The 22,926-nt window shown below is 38.5% G+C and overlaps 1 protein-coding gene across 4 annotated transcripts in view; it reads left to right on the plus strand.

The window, feature by feature from the left end:
- Window positions 1-22,926, plus strand: part of LOC136379474 (adhesion G protein-coupled receptor E2-like) — a 69,343-nt gene that overhangs the window by 23,604 nt on the left and 22,813 nt on the right. For 3 of the 4 annotated variants that reach the window (XM_066346904.1, XM_066346891.1, XM_066346906.1), the window contains 8 exons: window positions 2,179-2,469; window positions 2,672-2,863; window positions 3,651-3,700; window positions 3,819-3,896; window positions 4,314-4,491; window positions 8,321-8,428; window positions 8,618-8,838; window positions 9,013-9,192. In XM_066346904.1, coding sequence (XP_066203001.1) covers window positions 2,179-2,469; window positions 2,672-2,863; window positions 3,651-3,700; window positions 3,819-3,896; window positions 4,314-4,491; window positions 8,321-8,428; window positions 8,618-8,838; window positions 9,013-9,192 — 1,298 coding nt within the window. The remainder of the gene's footprint in view (window positions 1-2,178; window positions 2,470-2,671; window positions 2,864-3,650; window positions 3,701-3,818; window positions 3,897-4,313; window positions 4,492-8,320; window positions 8,429-8,617; window positions 8,839-9,012; window positions 9,193-22,926) is intronic. The other variant, XM_066346900.1, reaches the window with a different exon arrangement.

A 22,926-nucleotide genomic window follows, 5' to 3' on the forward strand; every position in this document is an offset into this window, starting at 1 on the left:
CAGTCTGCATTCCCACCAGCAGTGCAGGAGGCTGCTCTTTTCTCCACATCCTCACCAGCACTTATTCTATGCAAAGTTGGTTTTTCAAGATGATTGTTCCTCAGTTAAGTTGTATTCCACTTTGGTTCTGGGAGGTGGAAGTTGTAACATCCACCTACTCCATCACCATCCACTGCTGAGTTCACAAATTCTTAATGTGTTTGAAACAATGAGGGGGGAAAATCCCTGAAGTTTCCCAGTAGTCTTTGTAGTGGACTTATGGGTAATTTTCTTTGTTTTCTTTCTTTTACATGTTCTATGTTTTCTAAGTATTGTGTTATTTAATACTAGGAGAGGAGTTAATTTACCAGATAAAATGATGTTGTGATTAGTGCCCTGACCATCCATGACCCTGGAAGTAGTCCTAAGCTTCCTTTGTGTATTTGCATGTGTGTTTCTTGTGCAGATTTGTAGACTGAGCGACACGGAAAGGAGATGCTGCTACTCACATGTATCAGATCGAGAAATTTCCCATCCTCATGTTTTCTCCCCCAAAACCTCATTCCCAACTCTATTCCACACAATTTCACTCCATCCCATCAAACTTGAAGGCAGTTCTCCAGCAACTGCCACTCTCTGATAACAAAAGAGGGAAGTCCCTTGCCCAGGTGGGGAATGAACATAAACCCTTCAGGTGTTTATCTCTCCCATTTCTTCTTGTGTCTTGGTGCCAACACTCACAACCAGGACCTGGCGCCTTAGAAGGGAACTATTCAGGTGTGGAGAAGCGACTCTGACCTGGAAGAGACCAGTTGCCTGCCCATCATAATGCCCTGAGTGTTTTCAGGCTCAACAGTCCTTGGTCCCCTGATGGGAATATACAGGGTCAAATATTCTGTCCCTGCATTTTGATTCATCTTGTGTCCCTGGTCCTTATTAAGTTGTTGTTGCTGTTACTCGATGGTGTCAAGCCCCTGCTCTGAGGGTTTCTAAACTACTCAAAGGGAACCTGTCTCATGGATAGCTTTCCTCTCACTTCAAAGAATGGGGAAAGGTAAGGTTCCACAAAACACACCCAGTGACAAGTGTGAGCATTTTCATGCTGCTTTGCTGTTTCCTCATTTCATATCTATGATAAGCTCAGGATGGGGGAACTTCTGCCAGAGTTAGAAATAATAAGACTCCTTCTGAGACATTCTGAGGCATCTGGAAAAGACCTGACATTGGATGCTGAGGGAGTGTCTGGTTGGAATGTGGAGTGAACTTTGGTCATTGTGATTAAGGGGGGTGGAAGACATCCATGGCAGAGGTCTGACCCCCTGGCACTATCCTCTGGTGTAAATGATTATGTCACTCTGGTCAGTCCCTAGCTTTGCATGACTCCTTCCACTACCTCAGTCAGCATTGAGGGCATTCTTCAGTGCTACTGCCACCCTGAGATGGAGGTCACACCTATGTCTCCAATGGTCCTGCACATAAGGAAGAATCTAGAGCTTGGGTCAGTACTTCTGCCTACCCCTGAAGGCCTGCAGAGGAAATGCAAACCTCCTTCTTCCTCATCCTGACACAGAAGGCCCAACCAGAGAACAGATATAACCATATAAGTCACCAGGATTTATGAAGCAGCTGGCTCCAGATCAGTCCAGCCCCCAAAGTGTCATCCGGGAGCTGAGTTCTGTCTAGCATCCATGGTGGGGTCAGGTTGGAAACCAGGTTCTCTGCCTCATGGTAATGTGTGTCTAGGATGCTACTTTTGTCCTGTTCCAGACATCAATGAGTGTGAACCACACTCAATAATATCCTGTGCAAAATTCACCAACTGCCATAACACAGTAGGGAGTTATTACTGCACATGCAACTCAGGATACAGACTTGTTTCTGGGAGAACATTGTTCTAGAATAAAACTCAGAACACATGCCAATGTAAGAACTTTTCCTCATTGTCCACCTCCTCATCTGTGAGGTTTTGGGTCATTTGTCCCACTTTCTTCAACGTAAGAGGGCTGTCCTACCTGGTCACTTGCCCTCTCCAAAATCCAAGGCTCAAAATGCCCCAGAGAGGGTCACTTCTGGAAGTTAAAAATATCCCTCCTCCTTTCCTGGAATCTTATTTTCATAAAACAAAATAGATAAATGGCATTCAAGATTCTTCAGGAACTCACACAGTATGTTGTGTTCCATCTTTTTCATCATCACCAGTGACTCCCAGGATGACACCTTCTCCCACCAGATCACCAGTGACTCCCAAGATGACACCTTCTCCCACCAGATCACCAGTGACTTCCAAGATGACACCTTCTCCCACCAGATCACCAGTGACTCCCAAGACGACATCTTCTCCCACCAGATCACCAGTGACTCTCAAGATGACACCTTCTCCCACCAGATCACCAGTGACTCTCAAGATGACACCTTCTCCCACCAGATCACCAGTGACTCCCAAGATGACACCTTCTCCCACCAGAGTCCCCATAGGCATGGATGCTCCAGGTACAATCTTCTACTTCCCAGGCAATGATGGATTCAGGGACCCTTCCAGAAACATGGGAGTGGGGAGATTCAAGGGCAGGTTCACTTTTCTTGGCCAGCCCTGTCCTTAGCCTACAACCCTGGCACCCTGACCTCACTTCTCAGCTTCCCAGATTCCATTTTCTCATATACTGACCTGCCTGGCCCTCCCCAATAATTTCAGTTCACCACCTGAGGACAACTGAGATGATCAGGAGCCAGAAGAACATTGCGTCGGATCTGAGCAGTATGACATCAACCTTACCACAGACTTATAAACTTGAAGAGTCAGATAAACAGAGGAGGCTACCGCCTAAGCCAGAGGGCAAAAAAGGGCATCATTGGGGACCACTGCCTTACTCAGGGGGGTACACAGGTCTGTGTATGTGGTGGGACAATGTCTATCACCTCTCGCCCATCAAACCCTGCTCCCCTCTCCAGCTGCCAGCCCTCACTTCCACCGGCCTTTCTCAGATGTGGATTCTTACCACTTCTTAGGAATGAGAAAAAGGCACCCAAGGATGCCTGGCTGGATGTCAGTCTCCAATGTTCAACTGAATTGGTGCCACTTGTGGGTGGCCCTGTCCTGTTCACCATCATCTTTATTTTCCCTACCCTATAGCCTCATTCTTGGGATGTCTGTCTCAGAGGCAGTTCTTGGTCTAGCTCTACCAAAGTACCTTAGTGTTAGTGTGCAGGCAAGAGCACTACCTTGACAGTGTCAATGGGATTCCAAAGACAACAGCCACCCTTCAGGAATTAGGACCAAGGCCATAATGGGAACCCAAGATGGGTTCTGGTCATGAAATTCAGCATTTCCCCTCTATACTCAGTTCCCAAGAATGCCTACTCTGGTCTCTGTCCTCCATTCCAGCTAGGAGCTTCCCAGGAAAGCTGAGGGTACTGAGGATGGCATGTAGGTGGGATTCGGGCTGATTCTATCCACAGCCAGACAACAGAGCATCTAGGCCACTACGTTCACCCACAAGTCACTAGAAGGAAGGGTGGGGCAGGTTTGCAGATTTTTCTATTCCCAAACTAGAGTCCCTGAACTACCAAATGATAATCTGGGAAGTTACCTGGCCTGACCTCTGGCCCCAGACCCCACCCCTAACTCTCTCTCTCTCTCTCTCTCCCCTAACAAAACGCTGTTCTATCTGCAGCAAGATTCTCCTTCCCCACCTGGATCGCGCCCTCTGGAGTCAAGAGCAATGTAGGTGATCTCCCCCAGGGAACAGGAGGCAGGAAATACCAAAGTACCCACCTATTTTCCCCAAGTTCTTCCATCCACCTTTGAGGCTTTCTGACCCCCTTATCTTCCCTCTCCCCAGCGGCTTTCCCGCTTCCATAAAAGAATTGTTAATCTGGAAAGGGACTTCACATCAGCTATGGCCCAGGACATCATCCAGGTAATGACAGGACCGGGGGAGGCAGGTAGAGGCATCAATAGAGAACTGGGGAAGCCTTGGTCTGGGAAGAAACAGACCCCAATACAATGATGCTCTGCTCTGGCACCCTGCCTCTCCTAGGGTGGGGGGGAAGAATGGATCCTCAGGTATTTGTACTCATTGTTAGACCCACGTACACTTACTAACACCTTCTTTCTAACAATGCTGTTGCTTCCCATTGGGTTTACATCCTTGGCATTCATGAATAAGAATGACCTCTGAATGGCTGACTGCAGGGGCAAGCACCCAAGGAATTCCCTCTAGTACCACCTTTGCCCCCAAATACACAGTCTCTAGAGTCTGTGGGGACTGAATGGGCAGAGTCTTCATGTAGCCTGTCTGGTGCATGGTCCACTGGCTCTGTGTCTCTCCCTTCAGGACGTCATACAGGTGGTGGATGACCTGCTGGAGAACCCTGAGGACCTAAAGACCCTGCCACCTTCTGAGAAGAATTATGTGGCCAGTAACCTGCTCCTCAACACAGAGCATGTCTTGAGAGAGTTGAGCAAGGCCGTGCTCAATGAGTCGTTGACCTTCAACACATCTGGAGGCACAGGTAAGTACCTGGGTCTGCCCCCAGGCTCTGCTCTGCCCTTCTCCACCTCATTTGTCCCTCCTCCTCACTGGAGCTGACTGACCACACTTGTATCTCAGTGTTATTCTCATCAACAAATTAAAATAAAAGCTTAAAAAGAAATGAATTGTACTAAGTGAAATAAGACAGAAAAAGACAAATGCCATATGATATCACTTTTACATGGAATCTAAAAATGAAAAAAGCAAGCTCATAGATGCAGAGAACAGATTGGTGGCTGCCAGAGGCTGGAGATAGGGTGTGGGTAAAATGGTTGAGGAGAGTCAAAGGGTCCAAACTCCCACTCATAAAATAAATAAGTCATGGAAATATATAATGTACAGCATGGCAACTATAGTTAATAATGCTGTATTACAAACTGGAAAGTGTCTATGAGAGTAAATCTTAAAAGTCCTTATTATAAATTTTAAAAGTTTGGCCCTGGCTGGTTAGCTCAGTCTATTAAAATGTGTTGTCCAGAAACAACAAGGCTGCAGGTTTGATCCGGGTCAAGGCACACATTGGGAAGCAACCAATGAAAGCTCAACTTAGTGGAACAACAGTTGGATGCTTCCCTTCCCTTCCCCTCTCTCTCTCTTCCTCTCTCTGTCTCTCTAAAATTAATCAATAAATTTTAAAAAATTAAGCCCTGGCCGGATAGCTCAGTGGGTTGGAGCATCATACTGGAGTGCAGAAGTTGCCGGTTTGATTTCCCAGTCAGGGCACATACAGGAGCAGCTTGATGTTCCTGTCTCTCTCTTTTTGCATCTCTCAGAACAACAACAAAAAATTAATAGTTATGTATAATGACAAATGTTAGCTAGACTTATTGTGGTGATTACTTTGCAACATATATAAATATTAAATAATCTGTTGTACAACTGACACCCTAATATTATAACAATTACGCCACAATAAAAATGAATAAAATTATACATAATATACATTCTTGTTGTAACTTAATTATGAACAGATGAAATAAAGATACCAAAGAATTTAAGGTAAAATACAAAAGCTTCAAAAGAGAACATTTTATTTAATTTTAAAGAATATATATTTAGCCTGACCTGGGGTGGCACAGTAGATAAAACATTGACCTGGCATGCTGAGGTCACAGGTTCGAAACCCTGGGCTGGCCTGGTCAAGGCACATACGGGAAGCAACTAGTACAAGTTGATGCTTCCCACTTCTCTCCCCTCTTTCTCTCTCTCTCTAAAATAAAAAAGAATATGTATTTAATATTAGTTGATATTTTAAATTATTTGTTTTATGTAGTAAAATTCAAATAACATAAAGTTAACCATTTTAACCAAAGTGTACAATTTAGTAGCATTGTAATCATCACCATCACTTCTATTTCTAAACTATTTTCATCATTGCAAAAGTGAACACTGTACTCACTAAAAAGTTACTTCTCATTTCTCCATCTCCCAGCCCCTGGCACTCACTTATCTGCTTTCTGTCTCTATGGATTTCCTTATTCTGGACATTTCATATGAATAGAATCACACAGTATTTGACCTTATAGTTTAGCTTCTTCACCTGGCATAATGTTTTCAAGGTTCACCTAGCAGCATGTATCAGTATTTCATTTCTTCTTATGGCTAAACATATTCCTTTGTATGGGTACACTACCTCTTATCTATTCATCCATTGACAGACAGGAGCATTGTTGATTCTTTTTGTCTATTTGAATAATGCTACTATGAATATTGCTGTAATAGTTTTTGTTTGACAAACTGTTTCAGCTCTTTGGGCTATATACTAAGAAGCAGAATGTCTGAGTTATATGATAATTCTACCCTAATTTTATCAGGAACCACCAAACTCTTTTCAAGTGGCTGCTCCATTGTACATCCCCACCAGCAAAGTACAAGGGATCCAATCTCCACTTCCTCAGCAACATCTGTTACTTGCATTTAGTTTGTTTTTTATATAGCCTTTCCAGGGTATGTCAAGTGACATCTCAATATGGTTTTGATTTGCATTTCCCTAATGAGTAATTATTTTTAACCCTTTATTGTGTCATTGTTGAACATTTATGGATTTCTTTAAGGAATGTTTATTCAAGTCCTTTGCCATTTTTTAAATTGGGTTGTATAGCTTTTGGTTCTTGAGCTGTAAACGTTCTGAATATATTCTCATAGGAGACCCTATGAGATATGTGATTTCCAGCTGTGTGGTTCCATTCCATAGATGAGCGTTATACTTTCTTCATGTATTTTCACTTTAACAGATGTTTCCATTTTGAAGAAGTTTATTTTATCTATTATTTCTTTTGTTGCTTATGCATGTGGCATTATATCTAAGAATCTATTTCCAAATGTAAGGTCATGAAGATTTATGCCTATGTTTTCTCCTAATAGTTCTAGCTTTAGCTCTGAAATTTAGGTCTTTGACCCATTTAACATACTTTTGGTTTATTGTATAAGGTATGGTACCAACGTCCTTCATTTGCTTGCGGATAGCCAGATGTCCCAGGACCAATGTAGAAGAAACTATTCTTTCCTCATTGAAGAGTTTTAGTACCCATTGTTGGAAATTAACTGACCATTGATATATGGGCTTATTTATAGACTCTAAATTATGTTTTATTAGTCTATAAATTTATTCTTATATCAGTACTCTACAGTTTTCTTTAATAAATTGATAATAATTTATTATTATTGTGTGAGTCCTACAAATTTGCTTTTCATTTTCAAGATTGATTTGTATATTTGGGCCTCTTGAAATTCCATATAAATTTTAGAATGAGCTTTTCTATTTCTGAAAAATAAATAAATAAAATGATGTTGCAACATTGATATGGATTGCATTGAACCTGTAGATCACTTTGGGGACTGTCATCATTTTAATAATATTAAACCTTCCAACCCATGAACACAAGATTCTTTCAATTTTTTTAGGTTCTTTAATTTATTGTATTTCAAAAATATTTTGTAGTTTCTTGTGTACAAGTCTTGAATTTCCTTGGATAAAATTATCCCCAATATTTTGTAGAATTTTTTGCATCTATGTTCATGAGAGATATTGGTCTATAATTTCATTTTCTTCTATTGTCTTTAACAGGCTTTATTTTCAGGGCAATGGTAGTCTCATAGAAAGTGTTTTTCTGTTGTTTCTTTTGTTTTGTTTCTTTGCTTTTTTCCCCTTTGTGGTGTTTATAAAGGCTGAGTTCTAATTCTTCTATAAATAGCTAGTAGACTTCACCAGTGAAGCCATTTGTTCTGAGCTCATTTTGAGAAGTCTTTGATCACTATTTCAATCAAGTTACCTGTCATAGGTCTGGGTTTTTTTTGGAGGGGGGGGTATTGAATTTGTAGGAGTGACATTGGCCAACAAAATTATATAGGTTTCAGGTGTACAATCTATAATTCATCATCGAAGTATTGTATTATGTGTTCACCATGCCAAGTCAAGTCTCCTTCAATCACCATTTATCCTCCCTCTGCCCTCTTCTATCTCTCCTCACTTCTCTTTCCTCTGGTAATCATGATACTGTTGTCTGTGTCTGTGTTGGTCTATTCTGGTTTTATATTACTTATTAATTCAGTTTTGATAGTTTTGTGTCTCTAGGAATTTTCCATTTCAGCTACGTTATCTAATTTGGTTTTGAATAACTGCTCACGGTATTCTCTTAAAATCCTTTGTAAGTTCACATTATATATCACTGATCTGAATACCAAATATTATGTGTAATATTATGATAATGGTGTGCAAAACATAATACCATTATTTATTATTTATAAAATATATAAAAATATTTCTCTTTAGGCACATTACTAATCTGACTCTCTTATGTAACTCACAGAACTGTCCCTAAAGGTGAAGGAGAAAGGACACAGGAATGTCACCTTGAGTGTTAATCGGGCAAAGATGCTGACGACCTGGGATACAGAGCAGGAATCTGGTGACTCAGGTAATGACTGAGATGGAAGAGAAGGTCACTGAGGCTTCACAGTGGGACACAATACACAAGAATGGGACAAATGGGGAATTAAAGTTTAAAAGAACGTGCAGGCTATGGTGAGGCCACAAAGAAAGAGTCTACCTGAAGAAAGGGTTCTATTGGGCATCACAAGATGTTAACCTTGGCCTTGTCCTGCAGGCCCTTCTGTGGTGGGCCTTGTCTCCTCTCCAGGGATGGGCAAGTTGTTGGCTGAGGCCCCATTGGTCCTGGACACTGAGGAAGAGGTGGTTCTGCATGAGACACACAAGGATTTGATGCAGAAAGTCTCCCCCATCCTGGTCTCAGATGTCATCTCTGTCTTTGTGAGCAATAATAACACCCAGAACCTCATCTACCCAGTCACCTTTGTCTTCAAACATGTGAGTCCTAGTGGGATTAGCCTGTGGGTGTAGAAGAGGATTGAATCTTGGGCACAGCCTTAGGGTGCAGGGGGCTCCTTATGGGCACATCATCTCCCCAGGAAAGCCCTTCACAAGCTAGATTTGGGTCAGCATTTCTGTGCACCAGCTCACACCTGTGTCATGTTCCTATAGTCAGTAACCCCTGGGCCAAGGAAGAAGGTGTTCTGTGTCTTCTGGGAGCATGGCCAGAACGAAAGTGGTCATTGGACTACCAAAGGCTGCAGAATGGTGGACACCAGAGATAGCAGCACCACCTGCCAATGCACTTACCTCAGCAGCTTTGCTGTCCTCATGGCCCACTACGATGTGCAGGTGAGAGTGCTGAGGGGGACTTTGTTCAATGTCTACTGATGTATAACAAATGCCCATGCAAGTGGCACCTTAAATACAGACACACACACACACACACACACACACACATTTGTTACCTTGAGGTTTCTTCAGGTCAGCAATCTAGCATGGTATAGCTGAGTTTTCTGCTCAGGATCTTACAAGGAGGCTGACATGATTGAAATCTCATTTGAGTGTTGAAGTCCTCCTCGAAGCTCTCAGGTTGCTGGCAGATTTCAGGTCCTTGTGGTTGTAGGACAGAGGTCCCAATTTCTTACTAGCTGGCAGTAGGGATCATATTCCCCAACTAAGGGCTACCTGCACTTCTTTTCATGTGGCCCTCTTCAAGGCCCTCTCACAGTGTATCTATGCTCTTATCTGGAAGCCAGCAGGAGAAGCTTCCTCATATGAAACTCAAACTTTGAATTATTTCCTCCAAGAAGAGCCTAGATCCTTTAAGGGCTCACCTTATTAGGTCTGGCCCACCCAAGATAAACTCCTTCTCCCTATCCCAGTCATTACCTACCTCTCCAGATTCCTGCTCTGAATTTCTTCAAAATCTCTTTACAGCAGCACCAAGATTAGCATTTGACTGAAAACCTGGGAGGAATTATGTGTTCACCAGAGGGTGAGGTAACAGTTGCCAAATTAAAATTCTGCTTATCACGGGGTACTTTAAGATATGGGGTGCTTAGGGCCTGCAGAAAGGAAGATTTGGTGATGGCAGAGGTCAGAGAGGCAAGGGGAACCAGTGAGTACCGCTGAGTCAGGAGCCATGTTTACCTCCTTCCCTGACCAGGTGAGCTGTTGACTTTCTCTGGTTCACCAACAGGTGCTCTCAGGTAACAGGGCATTTACTGAAACAAATGTGGCCCTGGCATGAAAATAACCATGAAAAGGATCATAATCAAATGGTCAGACTTCATGGGAGCCTCCAGGAGAGTGAAAACACTGCAAAATCATGTTTCTTCCACCCACGTTGCTAGATAACACAATAGTGATCTTTTATTTACATACTGTTTCACATTTATTAAAGAGTTAAAACATTTGTGTTTTAAATTTAAACAGAATGAGAGTAAAACATTGAAGAATCTTTATCTCAGCCTTAACCCCAACATGTAGTTCTTCTTGCTTCAAACAACCAAAGTTGTTACTTTCTCCTGCACTTTTTTAAGGATGTTTTATTCATATGAAAATAATGCATGCATTTGTTCTTTAGTCCTCTTCTTTTCACAAGCACAGTGGAGTATTTTTTTCACTGTTGTGTATTCTGTGTTTTTATTTATTGCACTTATGAGATTACTCTATTCCAGTCTAAAAAGACACACTCCATTATTTTCATTGCCACATAGCATTTCGTTGTGTGGATGTGCCATAAGTTACTCATCAAAACAAAACAGCCCTGACCGGTTGGCTCAGTGGTAGAGCATCGGCCTGGCGTGCAGGAGTCCCAGGTTCGATTCCCGGCCAGCACACAGGAGAAGTGCCCATCTGCTTCTCCACCCCTCCCCCTCTCCTTCTTCTCTGTCTCTCTCTTCTCCCCCCCCCCCCCACAGCCAAGGCTCCATTGGAGCAAAGTTGCTTCTGGCGCTGAGGGTGGCTCTGTGGCCTCTGCCTCAGGTGCTAGAATGGCTCTGGTTGCAACAGAAGCGACGCCCCAGATGGGCAGAGCATCGCCCCCTGGTGGGCATACTGGGTGAATCCCGGTCGGGCGCATGCAGGAGTCTGTCTGATTGCCTCCCCGTTTCCAGCTTCAGAAAAATAAACAAAACAAAACAAAACATAACATAGTGAATGTTTTGTTTTGATCATTTGCTAAGATAAATAATGTTCCAACTGTTCACACACACTTCACTCTTCTCATGTTTGAATATGCAGATGGGACAAATACTGGGTCAAATTCATAATTGTATGTTGGTAGATTTTTTCCCCAATTTCAATATATAGAGGTCACACCTGTAAACACTTCCACAAGCATATTTGAAGCAGTGTGATCCTCACAACAAGGTTATTACCAAATTTTTGGCTATTTACTTATCTGAGAGGTAAATATGCTCTCTAGGAAAATATTGTGTTCTTTTATGTTTATTTAAGGGTGGTTCTTATTTCCTGCTCTGCAATTTATTCATATTCTTAGTCTACTCTTTTCTTTTTTTAAATTTATTTTAATTTATTTGGAAGACATGGCTCGCTAAACAATACAGGTTTCTAATATACCACTCAATATAACACCATCTACACACTACATTGTACATACTCTTCCCCAAGCAAAGTCTCTTTCCATCCCCTTTTCCCCTCTTTTGCCCTTCTCTGCCTACCTCCATGCCCCCCTTTCCCTCTGGCTATTGCCACCCTGTTGTCCATATCTATATACTAAGTATATATGTTTTTTGGCTAACCCCTTTACCGTTTTTCATCCAGTCCCCTCAACTTCTCTCCTCTAAGAGCTATCTCTCTGTTCCATGTATCCATACCTCTGTTTCTATTTTGTTCATCAATTTATTGCGTTCATTGGATTCCACATATAAGTGAGATTGTATGTTATTTGTCTTCCTCTGCATGGTTTATTTCACTTAGCATAATAATCCTCAGGTCCATCCATGCTGTCACAAAAATTTATGGTTTCCTTTTTATGGCCATGTAGTATTCCACTGTATAAATGTACCACAGCTTTTTATCCATTCAGCTACTAATGGGCACTTGGGCTATTTCCAGATTGTAGCTATTGTTAATAACTGCAGTGAACATGGGGAGCATATCTTCTTTCAAATTAGTGTTTCAGAATTCTTAGGATATATTCCCTGGAGTGGGATCACTGAGTCAAAAGGCAGTTACATTTCTAATTATTTAAGGAACCTTCATACTGTTTTCCACAGTGGCTACGCCAATCTGCATTCCCACCAACAGTGCAGAAGCACTCGTCATTTGTTGATTTGTTCATGATAGCCATTTTGACAGGTGTGAGGTGATATCTCATTGTGTTTTATTTGCATCTCTCTGATGATTAGTGACATTGAGCATTTTTTTATACGCCTATTAGTCATATGTATGTCCCTTTTGGCGACGTGTCTATTCAGGTCCTTTGCCCATTTATTATTTGGATTGTCTTCCTGATGCTGAGTTTTATATGTTCTTTATAAATTTGGTTATTAACCCCTTATCAGATGTATCAGTGAATATGTTCTCCCGTTTAGTGTGTAGTCTTTTCATTTTGTTGATGGCCACTTGTGCTATGCAAAAGCTTTTTAGTTTGATGCAGTCCCATTTGTTTATTTTTTTCCTTTGTTACACTTGCCCCAAAAGATATATCAACTACAATATTGCTGAGAGATGTTTGAGATTCTACTACTTTTGTTTTCTTCTAAGATTTTTATTGTTTTGTGACTTACATTTACATCTTTTATCCATTCTGGGTTTATTCTTATGTATGGCATAGTTGGTGGTCTAGTTTCTTTTTTTTTTTTTTTTTTTTTTTTTTTTTGCATGTACCTATCCAATTTTCCCAACACCATTTATTAAAGACACTGTTATTGCCCCATTGTATACACTTGCCTCCTTTGTCAAATATGAATTGATCATAAAGGTATGAATTTATTTCTGGGTTCTCTATTCTGTTCCATTGATGTATATGCTTGTTTTTATGCCAATACTGGGTTATTTTTATTGCAATGACCTTGTAGTATAGCTTGATATGAGGTAGTGTGATACCTCCCACTTTGTTCTTCATTCTCAAGATTGCTGGGGCTATTCGGGTTCTGTTTTGGTTCCATATAAATTTTTGAAATATTTGTTCTCGATCTGTAAAATATGCCATTGGTATTTTAATAGAAATTTCTTTGACCCTATAGATTGCTTTGGGTAGTATGGACATTTTTCCAATCGATGAACACATATATGCTTCCACTTGTTGAATCTTACTTAGTTTCTTTCAATGTCTTAATTTTTTAAGTATAAGTCTTTTACCTCCTTGGTTAAATTTATTCTTAATTACTTTCTATTTTTGTTGTTGCAGTAGTAAATGGGCTGTTTTCTTAATTTCTCTTTCTGATAGTTCATTATTGGTGTATAAAAATGCCACTGAGTTTTGAATATTAATTTTGTATCCTGCTACTTTGCCAAAATCTTTTATTTGGTCTAGTAGTTTTTTGGTGGAGACTTTAGGGTTTTCTATGTCTAATTTCATCTTGTCAGCAAATAATGACAGTTTCACTTCTTCTTTTCCGATGTGGATGCCTTTTAGTTCTTTTTGTCTGCTTGCTGTGGCTAGAACTTTCAGTACCAATTTGAATAAGAGTAGTGAAAGTGAACATCCCTATTTTGTTCCTGATCTTAAGGAAAATGCTTTCAGTTATTTGTTTTTTGTTTCGTTAATTTTTAATAATTTTAATTTAATGTGTTAACATGGATTCAAGTGTCCCACTCAATATAACACTTCCCGCTTTCAGTTTTTGTACATTGAGTATGATGTTGTCTATCAGTTTGTCATATATGGCCTCCATTATGCTGAGTTATGTTCCCTGTGTTCCCACTTTGCTGAGAGTTTTGATCATAAATGGGTGCTGGATTTTATCAAATGCTTTTTCTGCATCTATTGATATGATCATGTGATTTTTATCCCTCATTTTGTTTATGTGATGAATCACATTTATTGATTTCCAAATATTGTACAAGCCTTGCACCCTAGAGTAAATCCCACTTAATCATGGTGTATGATCTTTTTTTATTTTTTATTAATTTTAATGGGGTGACATTGATCAATCAGGGTACTTAGGTTCAGAGAAAACATCTCCAGGTTATTTTGACATTTGATTATGTTGCATACCCATCACCTAAAGTCAAATTGCATTCCATCACCTACTGTCTGGTTTTCTTTTTGCCCCTCTCCTCCCCTCCCCCATAACCACCACACTCTTGTCCATGTCCCTGAGTCATAGGTGGGACATAATAAAGTGTATGATCTTTTTAATGTATTGCTGGATCCTGTTTGCTAATATTTTGTCGAGAATTTTAATATCTATGTTCACTGGGGATATTGGCTTATGTTGTTTTTCTTGGTAGTGTCTTTGTCTGGTCTTGGAATTAGGATAATGCTTGCTTTGGAAAATGGGCTTGGAAGTCTTCCTTCCTCTTGAAATTTTTGGAATGGTTTGAGAAGAATAGGTGTTCATTCTTCTTTGAGTGTTCAATAAAATTTGCCTGTGAAGCCATTGGCCCAAGACTTTTGTTTTCTGGAAGTTTTTTTTATTATTACTGCTTCCATTTTATTGGTTGTAATCAGTCTGCTCAGGTTTTCTGATTCTTCCAGGTTCAGTTCTTGAAGATTGTATGTTCCTAGGAATTTATCCATTTATTCAGGTTGTCCAATTTGTTGGCATTTAGTTTTTCACGGTATTTTTATTTTCTATGATCCTTGTATTTCTCTGATGTCAGTTTTTACTTCCATTCCTTCACTTTTTTCACTATTTAGTATAATATTACGTGATAGTTTGTCATATATGGCCTTTATTACATTGAGACTTTTCTTCTATACCAATTTTATTAAGTGTTTTAAACATAAAGAAATGTATTTTATCAAAAGCCAGTTTTGCATCTATTGATAGGATCATATGATTTTTGTTTTTTGTTTTGTTGATGTGGTGCGGTGTATTACATTGATCCATTCCCATATGTTGAACCATCTTTGAGCTCCTGGAATAAATCCCACTTGATTGAGATGTACTATTTTTGAATGTGTTGCTGTACTAGATTTGCTAGTGTTTTGTTTAGGATTTTTGCATCTATACTCATTAGAGATATTGGTCTATAGTTTTCTCTCTTTGTCTTATCCTTGCCAGGCTTTGGTATGAGGGTTATCCTGGCCTCACAAAATGGGTTAGAAAGTATTGCTTCTTTTAAAATTTTTTGGAAGACTTTGAAAACAATAGGTACCAAATCTTCTTTGAATGTTAGAATTCATTAGTATAGCCATCTTTTGTTTTGGGGGAGGTTTTTGATACCTGTTTTTATTTCTTCCCTGTTTATAGATCTATGTAGGTTTTCTACTTCTTTCTGACTCAGTCTAGGAAGATTGTATAATTCAAGGAGTTTATCTATTTCCTCTAGGTTGTTGAATTTGGTGGCATATAATCTTTCATAGTATTCTACTATCATCCTTTGTATATCTATGATGTCTGTGGTAATTTCTTCTCTTTCATTTCAGATTTTGTTTATATCAGTCCTTTCTCTTTTTTTTCTTAGTGAGTCTAGCCACTAAGTGGTTTGTTGATTTTATTTATCTTTTCAAAAAACCAGCTCTTCATTGAATTAATTTTTTCTATAGTTTTTTGTTCCAAATTTCACTTAGTTCTGCTTTAATTCTTACTGTTTCCTTTCTTCTGCTAACTTTCTATTGCCTTTGTTCTTCTTTTTCTAGTTCCTTAGAATGTGATGTTAGGTTGTCTACTTGGGCTCTCTCTTGTTTCTTGATATAAGCCTGTAATGATATAAACTTCCCTCTTATTACTGCTTTTGCTGTATGCCAGAAATTTTGATATGTCGTGTTGTCATTTTCATTTGTCTGTATATATCTTTTTATCTCTGCCTTTATTTCTTCTTTGACCCTGTCATTCTTTCGAAGTATGTTGTTGAACTTCCACATTTTTGTGGGGGTTTTTACTTCTTTTTTTTGCAGTTGAATTCTAATTTCAAAACCTTATGGTCAAAGAATATGTTTGGTATAATTTCAGTCTTTCTGAATTTGTTGATATTAGTTTTGTGGCCTAATATATGGTCTGTTCTTGAGAATGTACACTAGAGAAAAATATATACCCTTAAGTTCTGAGGTGAAATGTCCTGTAAATATCTATTATATTCATTTGATCCAGTGTGCCATTTAAGGCCAATATTTCTTTATTGATTTCCTGTTTGGATGATTGATCTAGAACCATCAGTGGTGTGTTGAGATCTTCAAGTATAATTGTGTTTTTGTGTGCTTCTATTTTTAAATCAGTTAGTAGATGTTTTATATATTTTGGTACTCCCTAATTTGGTGCATATATATTAAAAAAGGTTATGTCTTCTTGATGCAATGTCCCCTTCATCATTATGAAATGACCATCTTTGTCTCTGGTTATGTTTGTTGTCTTGAAGTCAGTGCTGTCAGATATGAGTATGGCTACATTTGCTTTTCTTTGGGTATTATTTGCTTGAAGAGTCATTTTCCAACCTCTCACTTTGAGTCTACTTTTGTCCTTGCAGCTTAGATGTGTCTCTTGAGGGCAGCATACAATTGGGTTTTGCTTTGTGATCCAATCTACTACTCTGTGGCTCTTTATTGGTGAGTTCAGTCCGTTTATTTTTAGGGTAATTCTTGACACTTGAGGATTTTCTACAGCCATGTTTTGTTTCTAGAAGTTCTGTCTTGTTTGGTTCTTCTCTTTTGTGTTTCTGTCAGTTGTTTTTGTTTGGTGGTATTTCATACTTTTCCCCCTGTTTCTTCTTTTCTTAAGCTGTGTGGTTCAGTTGTAGCTTTTTCATGGGTGGTTACCATTAGATTATTAAGAGAAAAATTGTCATATGCACAGAGGTCATTTTGTCATGAGCACTTCTGCATTCTATTCCATCCTCCTTTGCTACTATTAATCTTTATATTCTTCCCTTTTATGTTATTGCACAGATTATCCTTATTTTTATTGTGGCCTTGTTGAAGCTTTTACTTATAGGTTTGATTTGTTTTGTTCTTTGTGTATGGTCAAATAACCTCTTTGAATATTTCCTGTACTGGAGTTTTCTGGTGATAAATTCCCTCAGCTTCTGTATGTCTGCAAAACTTTTTATTTTTCCTTCATATTTGAAGGATAAGTTTGATGGATACAGTATTCTTGGCTGGCAATTTCTCTCTTTCAGTATTATGAATGTTTGGGTCCACTCTCTTCTGTCTTGTAGAATTTCTTCATAGAAGTTTGATGATAACCTAACGGGTTTTCTTTATATGTTACATTCTTTTCCCTAGCTGCCTTGAGGATTCTTTTTTTGTCATTTATTTTTGATAATTTTTTTACAATGTACCTTGAAGTAGGTCTTGGTTGAGGTAAGTTAGAATCCTGTTTCTTCTTGAATTCAAGGTTTTAATTTGTTCTGAAAGCTTAGAAAATTCTCATCAACTATTGGTTTGAATAGGCTCTCCGTTCCTTTCTTTCTCTCTTCTTCCTCTGATATACTCATTATTCTTATACTGATTTTTCTGATGGAGTAGACAATTCTTGTAGAGCTCTCTTTTTTTAATTCATGAGTCTCTCTCTCTCTCTCTTCTACTCTCTGTAGCATCTCTAGTTGTCTGTCTTCCATGTCACTGATTCTTTTCTCTGTCTGGCTTCTTCTATTACATGAACTTACAACCTCAGTTTTCAATTCATGTATTGAGTTCTTCATCTCTGTTTTTACAGTTTCAATCTCCTAGGTGAGATACTTGTTTTGTTTTCTGAGCTCATTAGGTTATTTATTAGTGCTTTCTCACATCTTGTTGAGTATTTTCAGAACTTCAATTTTGAATTCTCTATCATTTAACTCCAAGGTTTCTATGTGATTGAAATTTTTTTCGGGAGATTTTCATTCTTTATGAACTACATCTCTGTCGTATATAGCCATGGTATTTGATTTCTTCTTCCTTGATGGCATTTGAAAGTGGTATTGTTAAGAAGACTAACAAAAACACAACTAAAAAATGAAATATTTAAATTTAAAAAATACAATATAAAATAAAAGTTTGAGAAATTATGACAAGGAAAAAAAGAAAACCCACAGAAAACAAAGATTGAAAACCAAAAAAAAATAAAAACAAACATAAACTCACAAGAAAATAAGAATAGAAAACATAAAAATTAAAGAAAATTAAATTCAAAATAAGAATAAAAAAAGAAAAAAGAAATTTCAGTTTCAAGAGATTCCTTCTAGTAGGTGTTACCGTATTACAAGTTTTAGGTCTGTGAAATTCCCGGCCTGTCCTCTGCTGAGATGTTGCTGTTCCAATGGTGCAGGTGGGGCCACAGTCACATTAGTAGGTGGGGTGTCTTGGGAGGGTTTTACAGCTTTGGCTTTCCAGCTTTATGACTCTAGTAATAGTGACCTCAGGCTTTCAGGAGCTCCTTTCCACATCTTAACAAGCCCAGGGACCAGTCACAGAGCAACTGTGTTCTTCAGGGTAGAGAATGGCTCTGGAGAGTTATCTGTGGGGTTTGTCTCTGTGACTCACCTTTTGTGAGGTGAGGGAGGCAGGATCTGGGAGGTCATGGGGGGGGCTGCACTTTAGTTTTCTCTGTCTCTGCTAAGTATGGCCTGCAGGCAGACTGCAGGAATACCATCCAGGACCCTGCGCTCTGGCCGCTTTGGTTTATCTCCCCTTCTGCTCCTCTATCTCACCACTCCTCCAGGCAGAAGGAGATGCAGTCACTCATTTTCCCTCTCCATATCCCTCAGACAAAATCCAAACCACCTGAGCTTTCCTCCTCCCTATAGTCCCGCAAAGAGAGAAAAAACTCAGTCACTTCAGGTTTGTCTTCTTTCCAGTGCACACCATGAATGAGGTTTGTCTCTGTCCCCATTTTCAATGTTTTCCACTTTTTGTACTTTTAACCTTTGGATCTTTCAGGCATTCCTACAAGCCTGACTGGGGTTCCTTTGCTTCATTATAATTGTTCAATTTGTTGAAATTTCAAAGGAGAGGTCAGCAGTATATCTCATATCACCATTACTCTTGTCTTTATTCTTTAGCATTTCACTCATGATGCATCTTGGTGTGAACCTCTTCGGGTTCTTCTTTTTTTTTTTAATAATTATATTTTTAATGGGGTGACATCAATAAATCAGGATACATATATTCAAAGATAACAACTCCAGATTATCTTGGCATTCACTTATGTTGTATACCCATCACCCAAAGTCAGATTGTCCTCTGTCATCTTCTATCTAGTTTTCTTTGTGCCGCTCCCCCTCCCCCTTTCCCTCTCCCTCTCACCCCTCCCCCCGTAACCACCACACTCTTATCAATGTCTCTTAGTTTCACTTTTATGTCCCACCTACGTATGGAATAATGCAGTTCCTGGTTTTTTCTGATTTACTCATTTCACTTCGTGTAATGTTATCAAGATCCCACCATTTTGCTGTAAATGATCCGATGTCATCATTTCTTATGGCTGAGTAGTATTCCATAGTGTATATGTGCCACATCTTATTTATCCAGTCATCTATTGACAGATTTTTTGGTTGTTTCCATGTCCTGGCCACTGTGAACAATGAAAATGGAGCTGCATGTGTCTTTACATATCAATGTTTCTGAGTTTTGGGGGTATATACCCAGTAGAGGGATTGCTGGGTCATAAGGTAATTCTATTTTCAGTTTTTTGAGGAACCACCATACTTTCTTCCATGATGGTTGTACTACTTTACATTCCCACCAACAGTGCATGAGGGTTCCTTTTTCTCAACAGCCTCTCCAACATTTGCTATTATCTGTCTTGTTAATAATAGCTAATCTAACAGGTGTGAGGTGGTATCTCATTGTAGTTTTTATTTGCATTTCTCTAATAACTAACAAAGATGAGCATCTTTTCATATATCTGTTGGCTATTTGTATTTCTTCCTGGGAGAAGTGTCTGTTCATGTCCTCTTCCCATTTTTTTATTGGATTGTTTGTTTGTTGTTGAGTTTTATGAGTTCTTTGTATATTTTGGATATTAGGCCCTTATCTGAGCTGTTGTTTGAAAATATCATTTCCCATTTAGTTGGCTGTCTGTTTATTTTGTTATCAGTTTCTCTTGTTGAGAAAAAACTTCTTAGTCTGATGTAGTCCCATTCATTAATTTTTGCCTTCACTTCTCTTGCCATTAAAGTCAAATTCATAAAATGCTCTTTAAAGCCCAGGTCCATGAGTTTAGTACCTATGTCTTCTTCTATGTACTTAATTGTTTCAGGTCTTATGTTTAGATCTTTGATCCATTTTGAGTTAATTTTTGTACAGGGAGATCGACTGTAGTCCAGTTTCATTCTTTTGCATGTGGCTTTTCAGTTTTCCCAGCACCATTTATTGAAGAGGCTTTCTTTTCTCCATTGTGTGTTTTTGGCCCCTTTATCAAAAATTATTTGACTATATATATGTGGTTTTGTTTCTGGGTTTTCTATTCTGTCCCATTGGTCAAAGTGTGTATTTTTCTGCCAATACCATGCGTTTTGATTGTCGTGGCCCTATAATATAGTTTGAAGTCAGGTATTGTAATGCCCCCAGCTTCATTCTTTTTATTTAGGATTGCTTTGGCTATTCAGGGTTTTTTAATAGTTCCATATAAATCTGATGATTTTTTGCTCCATTTCTTTAAAAAATGTCATTGGAATTTTGATGGGAATTGCATTAAATTTGTATATTGCTTTGGGTAATATGGCCATCTTGATTATATTTATTCTTCCTAGCCAAGAACAAGGTATATTCTTCATTCTCATTATATCTTTTTCGATTCGCCTTAACAATGGTTTCTAGTTTTCATTATATAAGTCCTTTACATTCTTTGTTATGTTTATTCCTAAGTATTTTAATTTTTTTGTTGCAATCGTGAAGGGGATTATTCTTTTGAGTTCGTTCTCAAATTTTTCATTGTTGGCATATAGAAAGGCTATTGACTTCTGTATGTTAATTTTGTATCCTACGACCTTACTGTATTGGTTTATTTTTCTAGTAGTCTTTTTGTGGATTCTTTGGGGTTTTCGATGTATAAGATCATATCATCTGCAAAAAGTGATACCTTTACTTCTTCTTTTCCGATATGGATGCCTTTTATTTCTTTGTATTGTCTGATTACTCTGGCTAAAACCTCTAGTACCACATTAAATAAGAGTGGAGAGAGTGGACAACCCTGTCTTGTTCCTGATTTAAGGGGGAAAGCCTTCAGTTTAGTGCCATTTAATATGATGTTGCTGATGGTTTATCATATATGGCCTTTATCATGTTGAGATATTTTCCTTCTATACCCATTTTGTTGAGAGTCTTAAAAATAAAATTGTGTTGTATTTTATCGAAAGCCTTTTCTGCGTCTATTGATAAGATCATGTGGTTTTTGTTCTTTGCTTTGTTGATATGGTGTATTACGTTAACCATTTTACGTATGTTGAACCATCCTTGAGATTCTGAGATGAATCCCACTTGATCATGATGTATTATCTTTTTAATATGTTGTTGTATTCGATTTGATAGTATTTTGTTTAGTATTTTAGCATCTGTATTCATTAGAGATATTGGTCTGTAGTTTTCTTTTTTTGTGCCATCCTTGCATGGTTTTGGTATGAGGGTTATGTTGGCCTCATAAAATGTGTTTGGAAGTATTGCTTCTTCTTCAATTTTTTGGAAGACTTTGAGTAGAATAGGAACCAAGTCTTCTTTGAATGTTTGATAAAATTCGCTGGTATAGCCATCAGGGCCTGGACTTTTATTTTTCGAGAGGTTTTTAATGGTTTTTTCTATTTCTTCTCTACTAATAGGCCTGTTTAGGCTTTCTGCTTCTTCTCGACCCAGTCTAGGAAGGTTGTATTGTTCTAAGAATTTATCCATTTCTTCTAGGTTGTTGAATTTAGTGGCATAAAGGTTTTCATAGTACTCTACAATAATTCTTTGTATATCTACGGTGTTTGAGGTGATTTCTCCTCTTTCATTTTGGATTTTGTTTATATAAGTTCTTTCTCTTTTTTCCTTGGTAAGTCTTGCCAAGGGTTTGTCAATTTTGTTGATCTTTTCAAAGAACCAGCTCCTTGATCTATTAATTTTTTCTATAGTTTTTCTGTTCTCTATTTCATTTATTTCTGCTCTGATTTTTATTATCTCCTTTCTTCGGCTGGTTTTGGGTTGTCTTCGTTCTTCTTTTTCTAGTTCCTTAAGTGTGAAGTTAAGTGGTTCACTTGGGCTCTCTCTTGTTTGTTCATATATGCCTGAAGTGATATGAACTTCCCTCTTATCACTGCTTTTGCTGCATCCCATAGATTCTGATATGTCGTATTGTCATTTTCATTAGTCTGTATATATCTTTTGATCTCTGCACTTATTTCTTCTTTGACCCATTCATTTTTTAAAAGTATGTTGTTTAGTTTCCACATTTTTGTGGGATTTTTTTCCTCCTTTTTGCAGTTGAATTCTAGTTTCAGGGCTTTATGATCAGAAAATATGCTTGGTACAACTTCAATTTTTCTGAAATAGCTGATGTTTTTGTGCATATGGTCAATTCTTGAGAATGATCCATGTATACTGGAGAAAAATGTATACTCAGTCACTTTGGGATGAAATGTCCTGTAGATGTCTATCATATCCAGGTGCTCTAGTGTTTTGTTTAAGGCCACTATGTCTTTGTTGATTCTCTGTTTGGATGACTGATCAAGAGCAGTCAGCGGTGTATTGAGGTCTCCAAGTATGATTGTATTTTTGTCAGTTTTTGTTTTAAGGTCAATAAGTAGCTGTCTTATATATTTTGGTGCTCCTTGGTTTGATGCATATATATTAAGAATTGTTATGTCTTCTTGATTCAGTGTCCCCTTAGCCATTATGAAATGGCCATTTTTGTCTCTGAGTACTTTTGCTGTCTTGTAGTCAGCATTATCAGATATGAGTATTGCTACACCTGCTTTTTTTTGGATGTTATTTGCTTGGAGTATTGTTTTCCAGCCTTTCACTTTGAATTTGTTTTTATCCTTGTTACTTAGATGAGT

The sequence above is a fragment of the Saccopteryx leptura genome, chromosome 1 (genome assembly GCF_036850995.1).
Source record: "Saccopteryx leptura isolate mSacLep1 chromosome 1, mSacLep1_pri_phased_curated, whole genome shotgun sequence".
Taxonomy (NCBI): Eukaryota; Metazoa; Chordata; class Mammalia; order Chiroptera; family Emballonuridae; genus Saccopteryx; species Saccopteryx leptura.